The following is a 19,355-nucleotide window of genomic DNA, read 5'->3' as shown; positions in this document are numbered from 1 at the left end:
ACCCATAATCACTCCCCATTTAGGAAACTACACTGTTCGTTAACTGAATTGGAAAAACTGATTATTTCAAGTCCAAACAAAAACCTCATTACCGACTTCAAAACACAAAGATCTCTTTTTAACATTTATTGAACTGCTGGAATGAGGTTTTTAAAGGAAGCTTTCAGCTGCAAAAGACATTGTTCCTTTTAACATTCTTCTAGCCATTTTAACTGTAAAAAAATCACAGAGGTAAGAAGCATTCATGCTGTAATACAAATATGTTTCTGCCTAATATATTTTCACTGAACAGGATTCTGGTACTTAGAAAAAGAAACCAAGGAAGTATTATGCGGTAAAGCAAGAGAATATATCTGGAACCTGATGTGTGAGAACACCTACCCCGTTACTGGCACTTCTGACTCCATGTGAGATGCAGCATCCTGGGGCCTAAGGGCTCGGAGAAAAGTCTGCATCTGTCCTGCTGAGAAGTGGGATACCAGCTCTGTAACTAGAACAATATATCCCAAACTGCTAGTTTTATCACACATATGATGCTTGCCAAAAGAGTAAAACAACAAAATACCACAAGAAATAATAAAGTCCATAAAACATTAAAAGTGAGATTCAAAAACTTTTTATCAGGGTTAGACAGATGGAGAAGCCACACAGCAAGTAGATTCAGACTTGACCAAATAATCTTCCTTAAATTGCCCTCCTCTGTGCCTGACGACACTGCCTTTGGGCTGGGCTGCTGAAGCAGGAGGAGAAGCGAGCCTGCCCCTACACTACTCCAGGCAAGATCTAACTGCCCCAGGGGCCCGCAGAGAAGCTGGGCCTGGGCAGATGCGCATGTTCAGGTAAAAAGGAGACAACATGAGAAAGAGAGAAAGCAGATCAGCAGACACAAGAATCTCAGAAAACTTGAAGCAACTTTACTCATTTCTGACCGTGTTTGCACCCAGCACCCATTGCATGGTTTAGTCCTCCTGTGCTCTTGCCTGGTGGTGTTCTGGAGAGGCACCTAATGTACCTAGTCGTTGCCTAACTGCCTTCCCCAAGGCCAATGCCCACCAAAAACTCCTCAGCCAGTACGAAAAGAGATGATCCACGTCTGCCAGGGCCATTGGCAATTTCCCTAAGTGTCCACATTTTAGACTTTCTCTTCAGGTCCCCTCCTGCTATGCTGCACTGTTAAAGCTGGGTTCTCCCAAGTTTGTTTTTGCAGTACTGCATTATCCTGACAGAACATCACATGCTAAGGCAGGCAGTGCCATGGCAAAAGATTTTCTGTCTCCTGGAATAGCAAGCTCTTTAAGGAAAGCTATATCCATTTGACAGAGTAGTCATTAAGGTACTTGAAAAAAACCAAAACAAAACAAAATCAGCTAGAGTTCACAAAAACAGTAGTCTTCCCCTTCACATGCATACTCACACCATAACCTTGTGGCTTATGGGCCAGTTATTCCCAGCTCACAACTCATCTGGAGAATCATCCCTGAAAAATATTTTCCAGCTTTGGCAAGGGTGATGTAATAGTATCACTGCTTTGGTTTTGCCTCCTTTGTCCCTCAGCTAGGATGGTCTCACATGCAGTCTCTCACCGCAGCTGTGCAATGGGCAGCAAGTAGGAAGGATTTTTCCACAATAGCTCCCAGTCCTCTCTGCTGGATGGTTGCTCCTTACTGCTCATGTTCCACAGCTTAGGTCCTTCTTGGCAGGCCAATTATTTTATATTTGCTACTGATTATTATTCTATCTTTCAGATGGAAACATTTTTTCCTTCTGATGAGATGTTTCCTCTGCACTAACCTGCTTTATCACCATGTACCTCCCTCTGCCCTACTTTACAGGGACAGGAACCCTTGGTGCCAGAGAATGCAGGTGCAGTAAAGCAACACAGGGCCTGGCAACACCATTTTAATTTGAAGTTACACATAAATTATCATTGATTTGGAAGTGTGACCTTCTTGATACACAGCCTTATAAACTAACAGTTTTTTTTCCAGAAATGACTTTACAGTGTTTGTCATGCCCTCATGGAGATAGAAATGTCATGGTTATAGGTGGAGCTTTCAATGCTATGCCAGATTCGTTAAAGGCCCACAGAACAGTGTTGGGTTTTGCTTTGTTTTTGCTTTGTATACTGTCCTGAAAACCCTCTCCTGGCCTTGCTAAGTGCCACACAGTCACACTTTTTTGAAAATGGGCATGTGAGGCTACAAGCACATTCACGCCTGACAGCCAAGGCTCAGATTTTGACTTTGGACTCTTACCTGTTTTTTCATTAATGTCTTCACATGCAAGAGAACTGGATAGCCCAAGGAGCAGGGGGTGGGTGCTCAGATACCCTAAGCCTGAAAGGATTAATTCAATGGAAGGTTGGAAGTGACTGAAAGTTGTTCTAGTTCTGATGCCAGGCTGGTCCACTGTGGACAAGGCAGCTGTGCCAGCGACCCACACTGAAAATCCACCCTCTGAGCTGGCACCTTCAATGGAAGGATCAGCAGTGAAGCCCAAGACTGAACTGGCCTCCAGCTTAAACTGCCCTCTGATCCAGGGCTGTCTCTCAACATCACAAATGAAGAACGTTACACGAGGAATCTTGCACACACTGCTACTTTTGCTGCCAAGCGTTCTTTTAAGTCCTTGCCTCCCAATCTGATAGCTTTACAGGGGATAATTTCATCCACAGAAATGCTTGCTAGTGGTTAAATTATGTTCAAGATTCTACATTCGGCCTGAATTTACTGATGTTGTTGCACTGTACCACTACTGGAAAATTAGCACAGTGTCAGTCTGAATCATATACTGGAGCGTGACCAGGAACAGGATTAGAGCAATATCCTGTGACTGGGAGCAAGAAGCTGAACTGGTTCTAAAATGAAGCTTGATCCATTTTCATTTGCTGGAAACAGCAGTATATCGTGGTGAGAGGCAGTCACTTCACTCCTGCCTCCATCGCAGCTTTTTGGGCAGGAGATGGAAATGCAGAAAGGACTGCAACATGCTGCCACCACACCAGAGTAGTGCCCCACTGCATTCATTTCCCGCTTAGCTGGCAGCAGGTAGCTCTGAGGAAATGATGGGTTTAGTAATCCCCAGCTCTGCTGGCCTCTGGGATGAGAGCACTGCCAGGGGAGTTCATCATTCAGAGAAGAGGTTTGAGGAGAGCTTTGCTTGACCTCAGTTAGGGCTCTCTTGGCTTCCCAGGGTAAACAGGGCAAGCCAAATTAACATCTTGCCCTAACGAGTTATTTTGTCCTCATCAGTTGCAGAAAAATCCAATTTTATCAACCCTGCTGAGAAAGCTTGCAGTGGCTTGAGGATTATAGGACATTATGTCTTCCACCAAGGACAGTGTTCCAGTTTTGTGTCATCTCTTCATGTGGATACACTAGGTAAGTCACCAAAAAAAATCCATCACCAGACAAAATGGTCATTTTGTAATCGAGATCAACACTTTTCCCACACTCACCGGCCAGTAATGGTTGTGCTTGCGTCAATACAAGACCCATGTAGTAAGTGAGATCCATGATTTGCACAAGTGAATTCACTCATCTCCTAAGAGAGAACAAAATTCAGGTTACAACCTCAGCTCTTTTCTCCTGTGCTCCTTTCTCCTGGCCACAGCTTAGCTGAAGGCTGAGTATGTCAGATTTACCTCAATATGATTCCAGGGACTGATCTGGAATTAATTTGACCCAGTAAGTCTCTTTGATTGCCTCAGGCCTTTCAGAAGTTTTGAACAACAAGGATCTAAACAGCAGGCAGTAATCTGCACAAAAACAATCTCTGCAGTTTAAGGAATTTTAAAGGTCTGTGTCTCTTTTTTTTTTGGTTTCAAATGCTTTCCAACTGAGCAAATGCTGCAGTGGGTTCACGGGAGAAGGCCTTGAGGCACCCCTGACTTTGGCACCGTTATCCCATAGACACTCCATACATTTTTGGCACCTTACAGCAGACACATTGACAGCCACAGGATTGATGGAAAGGGAAAGAAGCTGTTTTGCAGTCCAAAGAGAATGTACTCGGATTTCTAAGGCCATTTGAAAAAATGCCAGAATGATACTTGATTTCGGCATTCTTAAGCTCCTTTAAGATGATGCAGCAAGTGGTCTTTTCCACATGTGATGATGTATTTCAGGACAAGAGTTTCTTCAAGATTTTCCAAGCCTGTGGGCTCCTGATCCTTTTTCAAATTACAGAGATGATAGCATACCGGGGAGAATTGTGATTAGTTTAAACTCTCCACAGCTGCAAGAGATGAATGTAAAAATTCCACCAAAAAATCCACTTCTTCTGGATTGAATTTACCTACATGACACCAAGTCCTAACCAAGGGACCACTTAAAAGAGCTGGAGCAGCATCAACACTATTTGGTTTCTTCCATCACATCAACCCAGGGAAGGCTCACAACTGTTCTACCGAACACATCTCCCAGCAGCACTGTCATTATACSGGCTGTGGTATTAAAGGAGCCCTGAGATGCGTGGGGAGGAAAATGGAACGATGAAATAAAAGCTTAAGTATGAGGGAATTCAAACAGGGCTTGCAACTCATTACTGGAAATACCAGGAGAATTGTAAAACACCTTGTAACCGAGAGACTTTGCTTGGAGCTGTTAAGGACTGCAGCCCCCACTTCATCACAGGCTGACAAATTTTGAACAGTCTTGGCAAGGGGGGCTAGCACTGAGCTTTCTGTCAGCTGACTAAAGGAGATGGCAATGCTTTATTTTACTTAACAGGACCTTTCTCTTTCTAAATTGCTTCCTTGAGTTTCCAATCACATATAATAATATACAGCATTCACCTCCAACATTTTTCTTGAAGCGTCAGTATTGACAAAGTTGGCCGTGTGCCCACCTTGAAACATTTGACCTTCCACTTGTCTTTGAAGACAGAGGCGGCCAGAGCATGTGTTGGAGACTGGTGACTGGCAGCCAATAGGTATGCCTGGATTTATTAAAAAGGTTATAGGCAAGATTCTGTTATTACGGGAGTTACCTCAAAAATACTCAATACAGTGGAAAAAAATGCTGCTTATTTCCTAAAGGTTTCTTTAAATATGCTGTGTATGGTTTGAGAATTCAGCATCAGTCAGAAACCTGCTAATCTCTCCAGCTGTGCAGTAGGTAACAGTTCCTCCAACTCCCTCCGACTGAGGGAGCCACCACCGGAACGGGGCATCCCGCACCCCGGCCGGCGCCTCCTTCCTCCCCACCGCACTGCCACGGTGCTGCCGGCCTCGACCCACCCTCGCCAACATGCAGCCCTGAGTTACAAAACTCCGAGCTTTCCGTTTCGAGACATACCTGCTTTTAATGGGACTGAGTCCCTTTTCTCAACAAGTGTTTCTAATCTAAGTAAATAACAGATTTCTCCCAAGGGACTGAGCAGAGCTGGACCATTTTATCAGAATCACAGCAACATGTAAAAATGTGATTTCTTTTTGCTTTAAACACATCACCACACAAAATACTGAACTACATTAAAATACATTAAACATAAAATCCATTTCATATCTTTCACTCCACGCATAAGGACACATGCCCAAATGCCAAACCATAACCCTCAAAGTTGTATCAGAGAGCAGCGGCCCCCTGAGCCTGAAACGTTACTGCTCGCTCTGCGGTGGGCCCRCAGAGTGCCCCGGCTGGCGCGGACCGGTTCGGACTGGCGCGGCGGCAGTGGGCGCACGCTGCCCTAGTGTGGCGGTTCRAAAGATATTAACACGAGTAGTCGTGGCCGAGTGGTTAAGGCGATGGACTAGAAATCCATTGGGGTCTCCCCGCGCAGGTTCGAATCCTGCCGACTACGGCGAGAACGGCGGTGCCTCGTACGATCTTTTATTTGCCGCTCGCCGTGCCCGGGAGGGGGGGCGGCGGGGGCGGGGCCCGCGCGGGCGAGCTCCCGGGACGCCCCCCCGCCCCGGCAGGCGGCGGAAGCCCCGCCCTTCGCCGCACGGGGGCGGTGCGCGAGCGCCGGGGCCGCCTTGGCAACCGCCGGCGGCGGCAAGATGGCGGATGACCTGGACCGGCTGCTGGACGAGGTGGAGCGGCGGCTCTGCCGCCTGCCCGCGCGGGCGGCGGGCGATGGGCGGGACCGCGGCGGCGGCGGCGAGGAGGAGAAGGGAGCGGCGAAGGCGGCGGCGAAGACGAGGTCGGCGGGCGGCCGCTGGGGGGCGCGCTCCGCCCGGGGGGGGGGTCGGGGGAGGGGTCGGCATTCCCCATGTCCGGGCCGAGTCCGCCAATAACTGGAAATACTGAAGTTCGGGATCCAAAGCGCTGGCCGGTGGTAAACGAGCATCTGATGCTTATTTTTAAGTGCTCGAGTCGTGTGCCAGCAAACGCAGTTACTTAAGACAATAAGTTTGTCTCTTAAGAGTATCCGAACCTCAAAATAAATGTGACGTTAAAAGCTATATTAATTTGTCAGTCAGAATCTGATGCTTAGCTGTATAACTGACCTTGTGGTATATAAATATGTATATAAATCTTCTGGTTTATAGCAGGAAGAACTTCAATCATAATATTATCAAAAGTTTTGTTCTGTGGATACTTCTGAGAACTCTATTAAACATATCTTCAACAGTGAGGACATAATTTATGCTCTTCATGCTTTTCTATATCCAATTCAAATTTCATAACTTTCAAAATGATTGTTACAGTCTGAATACAGTTTCAGCCATTTCAGGATCACTTTTAACGCTACTGCTATGCTGTCTGACAAGCAGCTGCAGCTAAATGCCCTCAGATTTCTTTTCTAACTGTTGCAAGTGTCTCAGAGTCTCATTTAAAGGTCTCTGGGTTGTCAGCTCTCCGTCCAGCAGGCGGTTAGCCAGGTATCTCAAAAGGTCAGCTGCTGATCACCTACACCACAGATGCTCCAGACTCTCAGTCAAGGATCTTAGAGAGCCACATGATCAATACAAGACCAACAAGTCCACTGTCTTCGGCCACATTACTGGACTTCTCCATTGCTTGCATACTGGTTAGCTGAACATCTAAATCAAATCAGTCTAATTACAATATAAAAAAACACACTATTTTCTTCTTTCTCAGAAATACGTTCGTTCATGATGGGTTGATGCAGCAGTACTACAGGCCTCCCTTTCTTTGACAAAGAACTAGCAAACAGCAGACTTGAGTGACAAGACTTCACTTGAGTGAAAGCAAAGTGCAGATGATTTCTCTAAATGTGTACAGTTTGGCAGGAATTCCTTTTCAGAATTTTTAGATTGTGTTAAAGCATTGTTGGTACACAACCAGAAGACTTTCTGTCAAGTTGGCTTTTATGAAATTACTGCCATTGCAATATTTTGGCCAATAAATCCTTTACCATGGATCTATCAGTTGCTTTACAAGATTGAAGGCGGCATTTTCTTTCAGTACCCTTGCAGTTGTCAAAATACACCTCTTCTCTCCTGGGATTGCAGTGTTGCAGAATTATTGCATGAAAGTATTTTCATCTTGTGCTTCCTAAATTTATTTGAGAGATACTGCTATGATTTGTCTGTGTTGCAGCTAACTACTTGTCAGCTGTCAGTTGACTGGACTATGCTGAGTTATCAAATTCAAAACATCTCTGGTGTAGCTATCATATCTTTTTTAACATTTTTTTCACTTTTATCACAGTGAATTTTTTCTTTGCTTTGTATCATATTATAGTCAAAATGGCAAAGTGCAGGTCACGTGTCCTCCACTAATTCGATTACAACTCTGTGACCTGTGTACTATGCTACGGAGTATCAGTAAATCAGTAAATGCAAGCATCTGTTTCAAACCTGTTTTCCAAAAGATGCTGGTTGTAAGAATGGGCCATATTCCACTTGTGCATGGATGGCATTTGTTCATCATGTAGAACATATATATTTTCACTATCTGATCTTATAAATTTAAACAAAGCATCACCCTTGAAGCAACTTCTTTCTGCCAGTACGTTAGCAGCCTGGCCTTGACCTTTGTTTGGTTTCTTTCTTATCTGCAAGATCACACTGGTGAATGTTTATTAATATCTTTTCAGGCTTCTGTGAAGGAGATTGGTCCACACTACTTCCTCAGTTAGGTCTGCTGTTACTGAGAGTGTTCAATCCACGGTCTGTGCAATCCCCATTGTCATTTCAGATTCTTCAAATCCATCAACAGACTCACTGAATCATCTTTTTGAAAAAGGATAGATAGCACAACATCTTGTGGCTACTGTGTTAAATGGCACTCTACTCTGTCTTTGTATATGGTGAGAAAGACGACTCATTTCCATGCAACATTAACATCCTCTGTCAAACAGGCCAAGAAAGATGAACTTTCCAGACACATCCAGCCTCATGCTTTTAGTTTTTAAGGACTAATGTGTAATTAATCCAATAATACTATGTGTGAATAGCCTTGCCCTGTACTGTAGTGCAAATAAGACTGCCATTCAGAATGGCAAACAAAGGCTCTGTGGTTTCTGGATTATAAAATAAAATCAAACACTGATGCACTACTCAAGAAGAATAAATAAAAACTTTTTTTGATTGGAAATTCTGTGCATCCCCAGGCGGAGGCACAGAATTTAGTGAGCAAATTCACTGTTTTCAAAAATAAGTTGCAGTAGGTTTTTTTTCTTTTTTTCTGAACACAATACTAAGGGATGGATTTAAATTTGCATACAGTAGAAACAGAACCCCTCCCCACCAAACACAGTTGTCACTTTTTCTATATATTATCCCAATATTTTAGCACTGCCTGCTTGTAAGATTGGCTTATGTCATGGAGTTCTGTCAATGCTTCTATGTGGGCAGTAACAGTACCACTTGCAGTGGTCATCTGCCATCAGTGAAAGTCAACTACATTTCCTTCAAAGCCTGCTGGATACCTGGAAGAATGGCTGTTGCGTGAACACGTTAGGTGGGATTAGTGAGGCATCAAGTCTACCAATTTTAATGCCTGATTTGAAGCATTATTTCAGTGTTCTAGAGACTTTCATATTTGAATTAGTTTGAAAAAGTTAGGAAACAACTATACAAAGCAATATGTTCTAAATTGTATTGTAAGTTCTGTAGCATGACTACAAAGTTCCCACTGACTTTTCTCTATTCCTGCTGCTGAAGATCTATATGAAAAATAAGGGCTATCCAATTTCTTCCTCAGTTATCCCAGTTTTATTCAGCGCAAAAATGGTTGAAAACAAAGCAAAAAAAATGGCAAAAGACTTATGATGGGGCAGTTCATCGGGCACTGAACGGAGTCATCCTCCGGTCTAGATCTGATCCGTCGTGATTTGGATGGCCTTACTACAGTAATATTAGAGGAGAAAAAGCTGTAATGAATTTTGTTCTTTATAACTACTCTGATTGGTCATTTTACAAAATGAAGGTTGTTTTTTGTTGGTTTTTTTTTCAGATCAGCTAAGCTATTAATGAGCGCTGGCAGCAGTGAAGAAGATATAGATGACATTTTTGATGAAATCTGTAATGACAACAGTTTTGCCAAAACACCTCTGGTGAGTAGAAGTCTGGAGAAATGCAGAAGGGATGAGGTTCAGTGAAGGAGAGAAAAGCACCATAAACTAAAATTGTTTTCAAGCAAAAAATGAATTAAAATCAGCTGTAGGATAAACTTGCAGAATAGTCAAGCAGGAAGGAAACTGCAATAATCACTACAGAGTGAGGAACAGGAGAGATGTAAAGAGATGGTCTTACCAAGGCAGTGATAGGCAGTTATAGGGAGTGCTAGTTCAAAGTAGAGCATGATGTCATATATCAAAGCAGTCTAAGTTAATATTTTGTTTTGAAATGAAGGATGCAGCCTTTATTTTTTCCTGAGATAAGCACTTAGAACCATAAAATCATGTAACAGTTGAGGCTGGAAGAACCTCATTAAGTCATCTAGTCCAAGTCCCTTGCTCAGAGCAGAGTCAACTAGAGCAGGTTGCTCAGGGCCATGTCATGTCAGGTTTTGACTCCAAGTATGGGGACTTCACAACCTCTCTGGGTAACCTGTTTCAGTGTTCAACCACTCTCACAAGAAGTGAAGATGTTTTTTCATATGTTTAAGTGGAGTTTCCTGTATTTCAGTATGTGCTGACTGCCTCTTGTTCCATCACTGAGCACCACTGAGAAGAATCTGGCTCCATCTTCTTTACTCCCCCCATCAGATATTTATACACATTGATCAGATCCCCCGAGCCTTCTCTTCTCCAGGCTGAACAGTCCCAGCTCTCGCAGCCTCTCCTCTTACGAGAGATGCTCTAGTTCCTTAATAATCTTTGTGGCCCTTCTCTGGACTTACTCCAGTATGCCCATGTCTCATACTGGAGAGCCAAGGACTGGACGCAGCACTCCAAATGCAGCCTCTCAGAGTAGAGGGGAAGGATCACCTCCCTCAACCTGCTGGCAACGCTCTGCCTAGTGTAGCCCAGGATGCTGTTGGCCCTCTTTGCTGCAAGGGCACGTTGTTGGCTCATGGTCAACTTGTTGTCCACCAGGACCCGCAGAGTCTTTTCTGCCAAGCTGCTTTTCAGCCAGTCAGCCCCCAGCCTGTACTGGTGCATGAGGTTATTCCTCCCCAGGTGCAGGGCTTTGCATTTCCCCTTTCTGAATTTCATGCGATTCCTGTAAACTCTTTTGTCCACCCTGTTGAGGTCCCTCTGAATGGCAGCACATCTGGAGTATCAACCACTCCTCCCAATTTTGCATCATCTGCAAATGACTTCTGTATTTAGCAGCCAGAGGTGGATATTAAGCTGCAAATTTACCTAGTGAAGACAGGCAGAAGTAGAGAGTCATAGAAGGGGTAGAAAATAAAAATTCATTTAGGTATCATCAATAGAAAATTGTTTTATTTACACTTCTAGCCCCCTGTGCAGATTCTCTTATTTTGAGAGTGACCTTTCTTGTCTTCATTTTGTATACCTTTGGTTCCTTACAGAGTGACTTAATCTGAAACAATAAAAAACACTTGTATAGTGCAATAAGCATGTACAAGTGAGAGAAAATCATGTCAGTACACCTGAATCATTTTATCAGCCTGTATATTCCTAGGACTTCCCCTTTACCTATAATTCTAATACCTGTTTTATGTGCAGCAAATGCCTATTGCCAGTTAACAAACATTTTCAAAGACACATTATCTTTTTGAGTAATACTAAAAGTTCTTGATGAGTTTTCACTAAACAAAACTCAAATATACTGGGGGACAAGATTCCTAAATTAAAACTGTTTTTAAAAGGAAAACCTAAAAAGAAGGTGTAAAATACTAAATTGTGAATGTAATGTCAAAGTGATCAAATGGTGTTGAATTTCTTCAGGTAGGGTTGGGAGCTGACTATGGGAAGAGAAGCGATCAGCAGACTATTGTGTAAAAGGCATGCAAACAAGGCCATAAATTTTGGATCTTAATTAGACATTAGAGAGGTGTTGGACTGTTACTCTTTTTTCAGGTATTTATGGACAGGCACAGAACATAATTGCAGGGACCCAGAAAATTTGAAGGTAAAAAGCCTGAGGTTCTATGAATACTATGCACTTAAATTCTGTTCACATTTCATTTTCAGACCTTTTTATGGATTTGGCTATCAAAACTCAGTTTTTAAATACGTATACTGATTTTCAGTTCTCAGCTTACATCTTTAGGAATGGTATGGTTATGTTTTTTTAAAGTTGTTGGGAATCTGTGAGAACCAGAAAGATATGAAAAACATTTATTTCAGTTTTGTATTTTAGCTCATATTTATTTATTCTCCTTCCTCTTGTTATCTCCTTCCCTTAACCAAGTAGATTGTTTGGAGAAGAAGCCTGCTCTCTTCCTTTCTAGAAAACACTTTATAAAGTAGAGATTGCATCTGAGGAAAGAACTGCCTGGGCCAAGTCTGCTGTCCGCCTGGTTCCCTATCCATCTGTTATTTCAGCAGATTTTGTCTCAAAGAGTCTCACAGAAAACTGAGCAAGAAAATTCCCAATTTCTTAGTCCCCTTCTTCTGTTACTGACATTTTCTGTCTTTTGCTTATTAAGTAAAACAGAATATTGTTATATTGTTATAATGCTTCCCTTTTCTCTTTGATTACTTTTTTTAAATAGAAATTGAAGTCTAACTCTGCAGGTATTGCACCTCACAGCAATAGTCTTGTTATGCAGGCTTCTGGGAAAAGGTAAGTGCAAAAATTCTTTGGTCAGTTGAACATAACATAATTATAGCATGTCATCAGTCTAATAGATATTACTACTGTTTAAATTATGCTGAAATTAAATAAGAAAGAAAGTATTTAGAGAAGCTTTTTTTTGAAAAAGCAAAGATAAAATATACAAAGTTAATTCTGAAGAATTAATAGCATGTTCTCATGTGGTCAAGATTATTTACAATATAAATAATTATTGAAGAACAGCTTCCTTTGCCTTATGGACACACACAGTTATCAAAAGCTGCAGTATGTAGTCTTATGTATATTTGATACAGAGATTGACTATCATAGAGTTTTTCTTTGAATGCCTTGGTAATGGATATTTTAAAATTCTAGTTTGTAAGTATTTGAATGCTTTAGCTGTGTTCAATAAACTATTATTTTAGAAATACCATGCCTGTAAACTACTAGAGGAAAAATGTTGTTGAAAGGGCACACATACTTGAAGTAGTATGACACATAACAGTTTAATTTAGTATTATACTGCTTTCTCCAAAATGTTTTACTGCAGTTTAATATTTTTCTATGAAATACATATAGGTGCTGTCCAGTGTATCTGGGTGGAAGCTCTTCACCATATGGTATAGGAACAAATATTTCAAAAAGGTAGGAAACATGAAAAAAATTGTTCTACTTGCTTTATCATTGTTTTTATCACAACTGTGGTTCTGTCATGGTACAGCATATATTCTGAGTTTGAATTGTACAGGACAGCTATATACTCATTTCAACATGTGGCTGCCCATAACTGCAATTAGAGTCAGCTGATCCCTTCCAATTCCCTGTTCTTGATCACCAAATCTTTGCCTTGTTTGTGTGAGGCGTTGAAAGATGTGTACAAATGAGGCAATAGACTGCAAAAAACAAAAGGTTATCTTGTAGTTGAGGAAATTGCTTCTGCAGAGTATTGTGTTTTTTCCTGCCTCTCTCCAGCTTTCTGTGTGATGCTGAGTATGTCACTTAAATCAGTGGGCCATGTTTTCCAGGAGCTTGACCTGAAGATAGGCAGAGTGCTTTGCAACTGCAGCTTAGCTTAGTGGGAGAAGTGCTTTAAAGATGCATCTCCAACATCCTGTAGAACATTATTACTTTTCCATCTAGCATTTTGCTGTAGTAAGTAATTATGCACTTGATGCGTATTTGAATGATGCTCAGGTACCATATCAGTGAAGAGGACAAAAGAGAACATATCAAGAGAACATCAGTTTATTTGATATATTCAGTGAGGTAAGGAACCTGTAAAAATGATACATATCATATAGTTAAAATACATACCATAATATATGTGCCAGAGATGTAAAAATTTAAGATTACAGGGCAGCCTTACTTCTGGTATTTCTGGGTCTGTGCTTTCTGTACTGTATGCTGTACTTTAAAATGGTAATGTTCTTCTTGTGTAGTTTCTCTGCATATAATAAGCTCTTGGGGGTTTTGTTCTCTTTTCTTTGACCAGAACATGTGATCAGCTACGTTGTACTGCTTGTGACTTCCGCGTGTCACTTTACAATGACTACATATGGGATCAATCCTGTGATTATCTTTTTTTCAGGTATGCCACAGGCAGATTTTGTATTAATATTGTGTTACTGTGCTTCAGGGCCTGATCTGAATGAGAAAGTTGAAAAGTGCTGAGCACTCCTGTGTTACCTAACCGGGAGCTTTTGTGCAACCCGTTTGGTGACTGGGTGGGAAGGTCTGTGGGGAGAGGGATACAACACCTCCCCTAATCACATTTCATTCTTTTCCCCTTCTTGCCCCTATCATTCTCCCTACTAAATACACGCCTGCTAAAAAGAATTCAGGTTTTATGGATCAAGCGGCAACTTTACTGCTGAAATAAACAGATGCTGTGTGTAATGGGTAGTGTTCTACTGCAGGATATTTGTCCGGCATATATTTCTCACCCTACTTTCAGTCTTTCATACACACTACAACTGTTTTAAGTCAGCTTTTCTTTTTTTCCAATATCAAGCATTATGCTGTCTGTGTAACATGTTCAGTGAAACTCACACAGTTTCATTTCTTAACAAACTTCTTTCTAAAGTGAAGTCTGATTAATTGGAGAAGTGAGATTTTGTTTTCTTGTTATATTGTGCTGCTTTTAACTTTTCTCATTTCCTTTTTTTTTTTTTTTTGGAAGACTCGAAATTAAAGAGTTTTTATTTCCGGTTTCTCTAAAACCACATCTAATGCCAAGACTTCAGTGAAATGTAGTGTAGTAGGCATTCTCCTAATACAGACATCAAATTTAAATTCCTCTTGTTTTTATGAAGTCTCTGTATGTTCCAGCTCACTGATAAGGTAATTAATGTGTTTCGAGTATGTGCTTGGCCACCAGAGGGTGTTACAGCTGGCGTAGAACAGTAATGGATAAATCATCTCCTTTTCCATTATTTTTCTTGTACTACATATTAGGTGTTTCCTGTGTTTCCTCTCCAGTTTAAAAAATTCTTTGAATAGAAGACTTCTGATTTTTCCTAGTATTGAAAGCAGGATTAAAAATACAACACTGCACTAGTCCCCTGAGATGAGTTTAGTAGTTAGAAAGATTAAATAAAAATGATTCTTTCATTTAATCAAATTATTCTGCCTCTGAGATCTTGAATTAATAGAAAACCCAGTGCAGTGGAAGGCATTGGTAGGAGATAATAAACTCTTTCTTTGGAAACTGAAGCAAGGTCTATAAAGCTGACAGAGAATTTTGTCTACAAAAACATCAAGCTTCAACTGACCTGAGAAGACAGCAACTATACACTGAAAAGAGAATTTAAGCATATCTGTTAATTCATTGGTCACAGTGGCACTCAAAAATGTGCTTAAGAGCTCTTCTGATTTGAAATGGCCTCATGATTCTTTTTACTTTAAAAAAAAAAGCCTGATCTTAAACTGAACTCACTTGATTGACAGGAATAACATGCCTGAACTCAGTAAACTAAGGGCGAAGATGATAAAGAAGAAAGGATCACGAGCATATGCTTGTCAGTGCAGCTGGAGATCCGTTGATGAATTAACTGACCTCCAAACAGACCAGCAGCTTCGATGGATTTGTGGTAAACATGCAGAATGAAGTCCTCTTGTGTGTTGTAGCTACTTTTATGTAAAAACAGGTCACAAGCTCAGTTTGTTTCCCACACAGTTTTCTGAGAATGGATGGGAACCTGAATATTTATATCTAGAAATGGACTATAACACCCAGAATTCAAACTGAAAACTTTTTTTTCACTTCAGCTCTCTTGCAAACCATATGGGGAGTTGAACTGTTAGAAGAAACAGCCAATTTGGAGGCTTTTTGGAGACTAAATGAGCTTAAAGCTCATTTTCAGTAGTGTTAAGGAAAGAAAGAGGAAGTTAACAGACTTAGGTATGGGGCAAAGAATTGAAGAATATCAGCACCTTGGCTGTGTTCCTCATATCCAGCAGAGCACCTTATTTCCCACAGCTGCAAAATCTGGGACTCAAAGAAAATGATGGGCTGAGATGCAGCCATAACACAAGCATATGAATTTCTATATGGAAATTAGTATTACTGTTCCACTTTTCCCATAGCTGTCAACAGTCATAGATCTCCTAAAAGATTACTGCAGGATCAGCTCTCACCACAAAGGTTTTGGCACACCCCAAAACTTTACTTTCTGTTGCCCACCAGTAGCCAAGAACTGCAGGTGTTGGAAATTTCCTTCCTAGTTCCTACTCCCCTCTACGTGTTTCTTTCTTCAAAACTTTTTCTGCTGAGCAAGGACTTTCTGTTGAAGTTCCTTGGACCTGTATCACAGGGAATTTCTTGGGCTTCTCTTCAGCCTTCACTGCAAGAGGTGAACAAGTTATTGAACAATACTGTGCAGTTTATAAAGTATTCTGAGGAATATTTGGTTCTGTTCCACCAATATTTTCAAGGAAAAAAAGCTCAGACTTTAAGAGTGAGAAAAATATATCCCCACTGACTTTCGTATTTGGATTTTTTTCAGTTTACATAGTTTCACTTCAAAATACTACATATTCAAAAAGGATATCTGTCCTGTTTCAACACATACTCCTCCCCCAGTAACATCATAATATCATGTTACTTGGTGAGTTGTTTTGGTTACAGTTAATGTCACTGTAGTTTATAACTTTCCTCCTTTTCACTACTTACTTATAAATAAGACAGGAGTTGGTTTTGTTTTTTTCAGGGGAAAGGAAAGGGTTACCAGTCCTGGAAATTGTTACATTGAAAAATGTCCCAAGTTCCAAAGAGAGACAGTGGGAACGTTTCAAAATGAGGTGTAACTAACAAAAAAAAAGGAATGAGAAATCTGTCAGTATTTTTGCTATGCAGTATGTGATACTGTACAGATAAATTCAAAATGACTTGCTTTGTGCAATTCCAGTTATACAGAGCCATTTCTGTTTTTATGAAGTTTTGCTCACTGCCCTAATCTGTACATGATCAGTCTGTTCTTTTTCTGAGCCTTTCCAAGGCTGTTATGTGGTCTTTCTTATGGAAGTCATCTCTTGAATCAGCAGCCTTGTCTGTACCCCTCTGATAGAAGCAGGTCCTGGTAATGGCCAGACGCGTGATGGACTCTGCATCCCACCCACCTTCCACTTGGGTGAGTGTTTCTACAGAGCCTGTGGAGGACCTGAAGCATGTCAGGGAGGCCTGGCAGTGCACCTGTATGCAGCACTCCAGTGCTCTAGAGGGCCGTGCTAGTAGGCACAGAGATGTGCCTAAAACATGGTGGTTGGCTTTGGAGAAGAACTTCAGTTTCCCCTGGCAAAATGTTATAGACATATTTAGTGTAATTTGTTGTTTCCAGGAAAATTGGTGTTTCAGGCTGAAGTTCCAACTGCTAGAGTCTAATACTGCAGGTTCGGGAAACGGGGAGACCTGGAGATCAGTTGATTAGTGTTCAGTCAGCTACTGGACTAGGTCAGATTACTTTCTGCTCTTTACAAAGAGATACCTAAGTGTGGATTGTAAGCAGTAAGTGTTCCTGGGTTTTCTTCAGGTGGGCCTGAGTGATTTTTGTTCCCAAAGAACTTCAGAGCTGATGGTAAGAGAAGAACCCAGCAGTAGTATGTAATTTAATAACAAGCTCTGCAGAAGAAAAAACCTACTTTCCATTCTCCATCTTGAAGAAAAATACATTTCAGTAACAGCTTTGGCTCACCTCTTCCAAGGTCGTTGGAGACTGTGGTGACCAAGTAGCCCATGGGATGCGGTTTTGGCCTGGATTTCCACTGGAACTTGTGCCATAATGCAGGGAACAAGTTAGGCTTGCAACTTGCGAGCAGGAAAATGGAAAAATCTGAACACCCATCTCAGTTCATAACACCAAGTCTTAGGAAGTTGTCAGATGCCATGTCGCTTGGCAAAGGAGCATGTCTCCTGTACCCTGTTTTCAACAGACAGGAATAGTCATCCCCCTCTGGAACAGTTTACACTGCCAAGTGTGTGAACGAAAACATGTGGAAACAAAAGGTCAAGACATCTGTTCTGGTGATTTGATGACAAGAGGCTAGGGAGGAATTGAGACAAAAGGTCTGAGAGTGTAGAAGTAAAGGGAATTGACACAAATACCTATTGATAGTATCAGTCAGCAATTCTCAGAGGTCACCTCATCCCTCAGTCTTCTGTTAGTCTAGAGAAGTATAGAAACAGGCTTGTTTCTGGGTAGAGATTGTTATGTGATTATATCGCTAGCACCCTTAAGACTGCATTCCAAGCACTGAAAATTTAGAAGATGGTCTCTTTTGTAGATGTGTGTGGAAACCTGAGCATTTCCCTGAAATCATCATGTTTATTCAAGTACAGTTACTTGTTTCTGACCTTGATCAGAATGGTGGGCTATGATAGCTCCTTGTCTAAGTGAAGTTAAAAAGATGTGTAGAATAGTACTTATTGCATTGTCTTTCATTACAGAATTTATAGTATTTCTAGATCTGAGAATGGTTACTATGTCTTTAAAAGTAATTAGTCTGTGGGAAAGAGGAGTGGTATTAAGAATTAGATTTCCCTAACTGTTTTTTCTTCAGTGTTAACATGTTACAAACCACTGCAAAGTCCTCAAATGAAAAGAATGTCAAGAAAGCTAAAATTGGAGCTTGAATGTTTATTTGATGAAGATATTACGAGATTGCACATGGATTTCAGTATGTAGCCTAGTCCTTAAGTGATACTTCCTTATCAGTTATCTGAGATAGCAGGGATTATATAAAGAATTTTGTATAAGAATGCCATTCAGCTGTTGTCAAACGGAAGTACTGCAGAACAGTTTTGCTAAGTATAAATGTGACTTTTGTTTTCTTCCAGTTTTTGCTCTGGAAGAAATAATACCATTTCTGCCTGTGGAATGAGCATGATGAAAGTTTAAGACTTCCATTTTGCTTGAGTGATTTGCTTGGAAATTTTCTAGTCTGCACCATTACTACGTAGCAGATCCCTCAACAAAACAAACACAATGAAGTATGACAAAATGAGTCCACACAAAATTCTCTTGGAAATGTAATCGGTGATTTAATGCCACAGCAACATCTTGTCTTCTAAAGCAGTCTTCTGCAATACCTCTGGATAGGAATCAAATTCAGATGTACATAATACATTTTAATAGCTTTTCTCTACCAAATTTTAATGTGCTGTTCTAACTGAGTATCTTACTTGTTTTCCCTGCAAAATATGTCCAACTCAGAATGTGTATATAGCTCAGGAGACTTAATTATTAAGGATATTGACCGGCCATAAAACTTTACTTACAGAAGCACAATAGCATTACATATTGCAAGCTCTGTATTGTGTAAAATTGAATAAAGATTTTTTTCTGAACACCCATTTCAGTTTTGTACTGAAGGCATTCTGAAAATGCTAGGCACTGAAAGACTGCTCACTTCTTTTGTTTCCTGACATGTGAGTCTTTGGGTCACATAACAAGTGCATGTGGTTGTCACACAATAGCGGAGGGACTATGTTAGGAGCTGCCCAGGCAAATTTTTCTTCCTGCCAGACTCCTTTCATACCAGGCCCAGCCAATGTTCTCTGTTGTGTGACACCTGATGACTGAGGACAGGCCTGCCTGTAGGGGATGGAGCTACAGGAGTGTCAGGTGCTACTCAGTTGTTAGGGTCACATATTATGCCTAGGAATTGATATGGGTGCATCATGGAAAGTATTTTTCAGATACAAACACTCATATAAAATGAAAAGTTGGAAGAAATCTGAATTATGTGTCTTCTA

At 41.1% G+C, this 19,355-nt stretch overlaps 1 protein-coding gene and 1 non-coding gene across 2 annotated transcripts; both read left to right on the top strand.

The window, feature by feature from the left end:
• Positions 1-5,720: 5,720 nt before the first annotated feature.
• Positions 5,721-5,802, top strand: TRNAS-AGA. The gene has a single exon. It is a non-coding gene; the product is annotated as a tRNA-Ser (tRNA).
• Positions 5,803-8,141: 2,339 nt separating this feature from the next.
• Positions 8,142-18,977, top strand: CUNH8orf37 (chromosome unknown C8orf37 homolog). The gene is made up of 7 exons (XM_026060165.1): positions 8,142-8,220; positions 9,369-9,468; positions 12,045-12,115; positions 12,686-12,751; positions 13,599-13,694; positions 15,053-15,195; positions 16,672-18,977. Exons 2-7 carry the CDS (start codon positions 9,385-9,387, stop codon positions 16,833-16,835), a joined length of 624 nt encoding a protein of 207 aa, XP_025915950.1. The 5' UTR covers positions 8,142-8,220; positions 9,369-9,384; the 3' UTR covers positions 16,836-18,977.
• The last annotated feature ends 378 nt before the right edge of the window (positions 18,978-19,355 follow it).

Source organism: Apteryx rowi, unplaced genomic scaffold, assembly GCF_003343035.1.
Source record: "Apteryx rowi isolate R43461 unplaced genomic scaffold, aptRow1 scaffold_165, whole genome shotgun sequence".
NCBI classification, from domain to species: domain Eukaryota; kingdom Metazoa; phylum Chordata; class Aves; order Apterygiformes; family Apterygidae; genus Apteryx; species Apteryx rowi.
The sequence above is the reverse complement of the archived record's forward strand: the minus strand, read 5'-3'. Positions and strand labels throughout refer to the sequence as shown.

What these genes read in the sequence shown, in the direction of transcription:
- CUNH8orf37 (XM_026060165.1), top strand. Translation starts at nt 9,385, where the DNA reads ATGAGCGCTGGCAGCAGTGAAGAAGATATAGATGACATTTTTGATGAA. An exon ending in ATGCAGGCTTCTGGGAAAAG is followed by an intron (nt 12,116 to 12,685) that starts GTAAGTGCAAAA and finishes AAATACATATAG; the next exon opens with GTGCTGTCCAGTGTATCTGG. An exon ending in GCAGCTTCGATGGATTTGTG is followed by an intron (nt 15,196 to 16,671) that starts GTAAACATGCAG and finishes CCCCTCTGATAG; the next exon opens with AAGCAGGTCCTGGTAATGGC.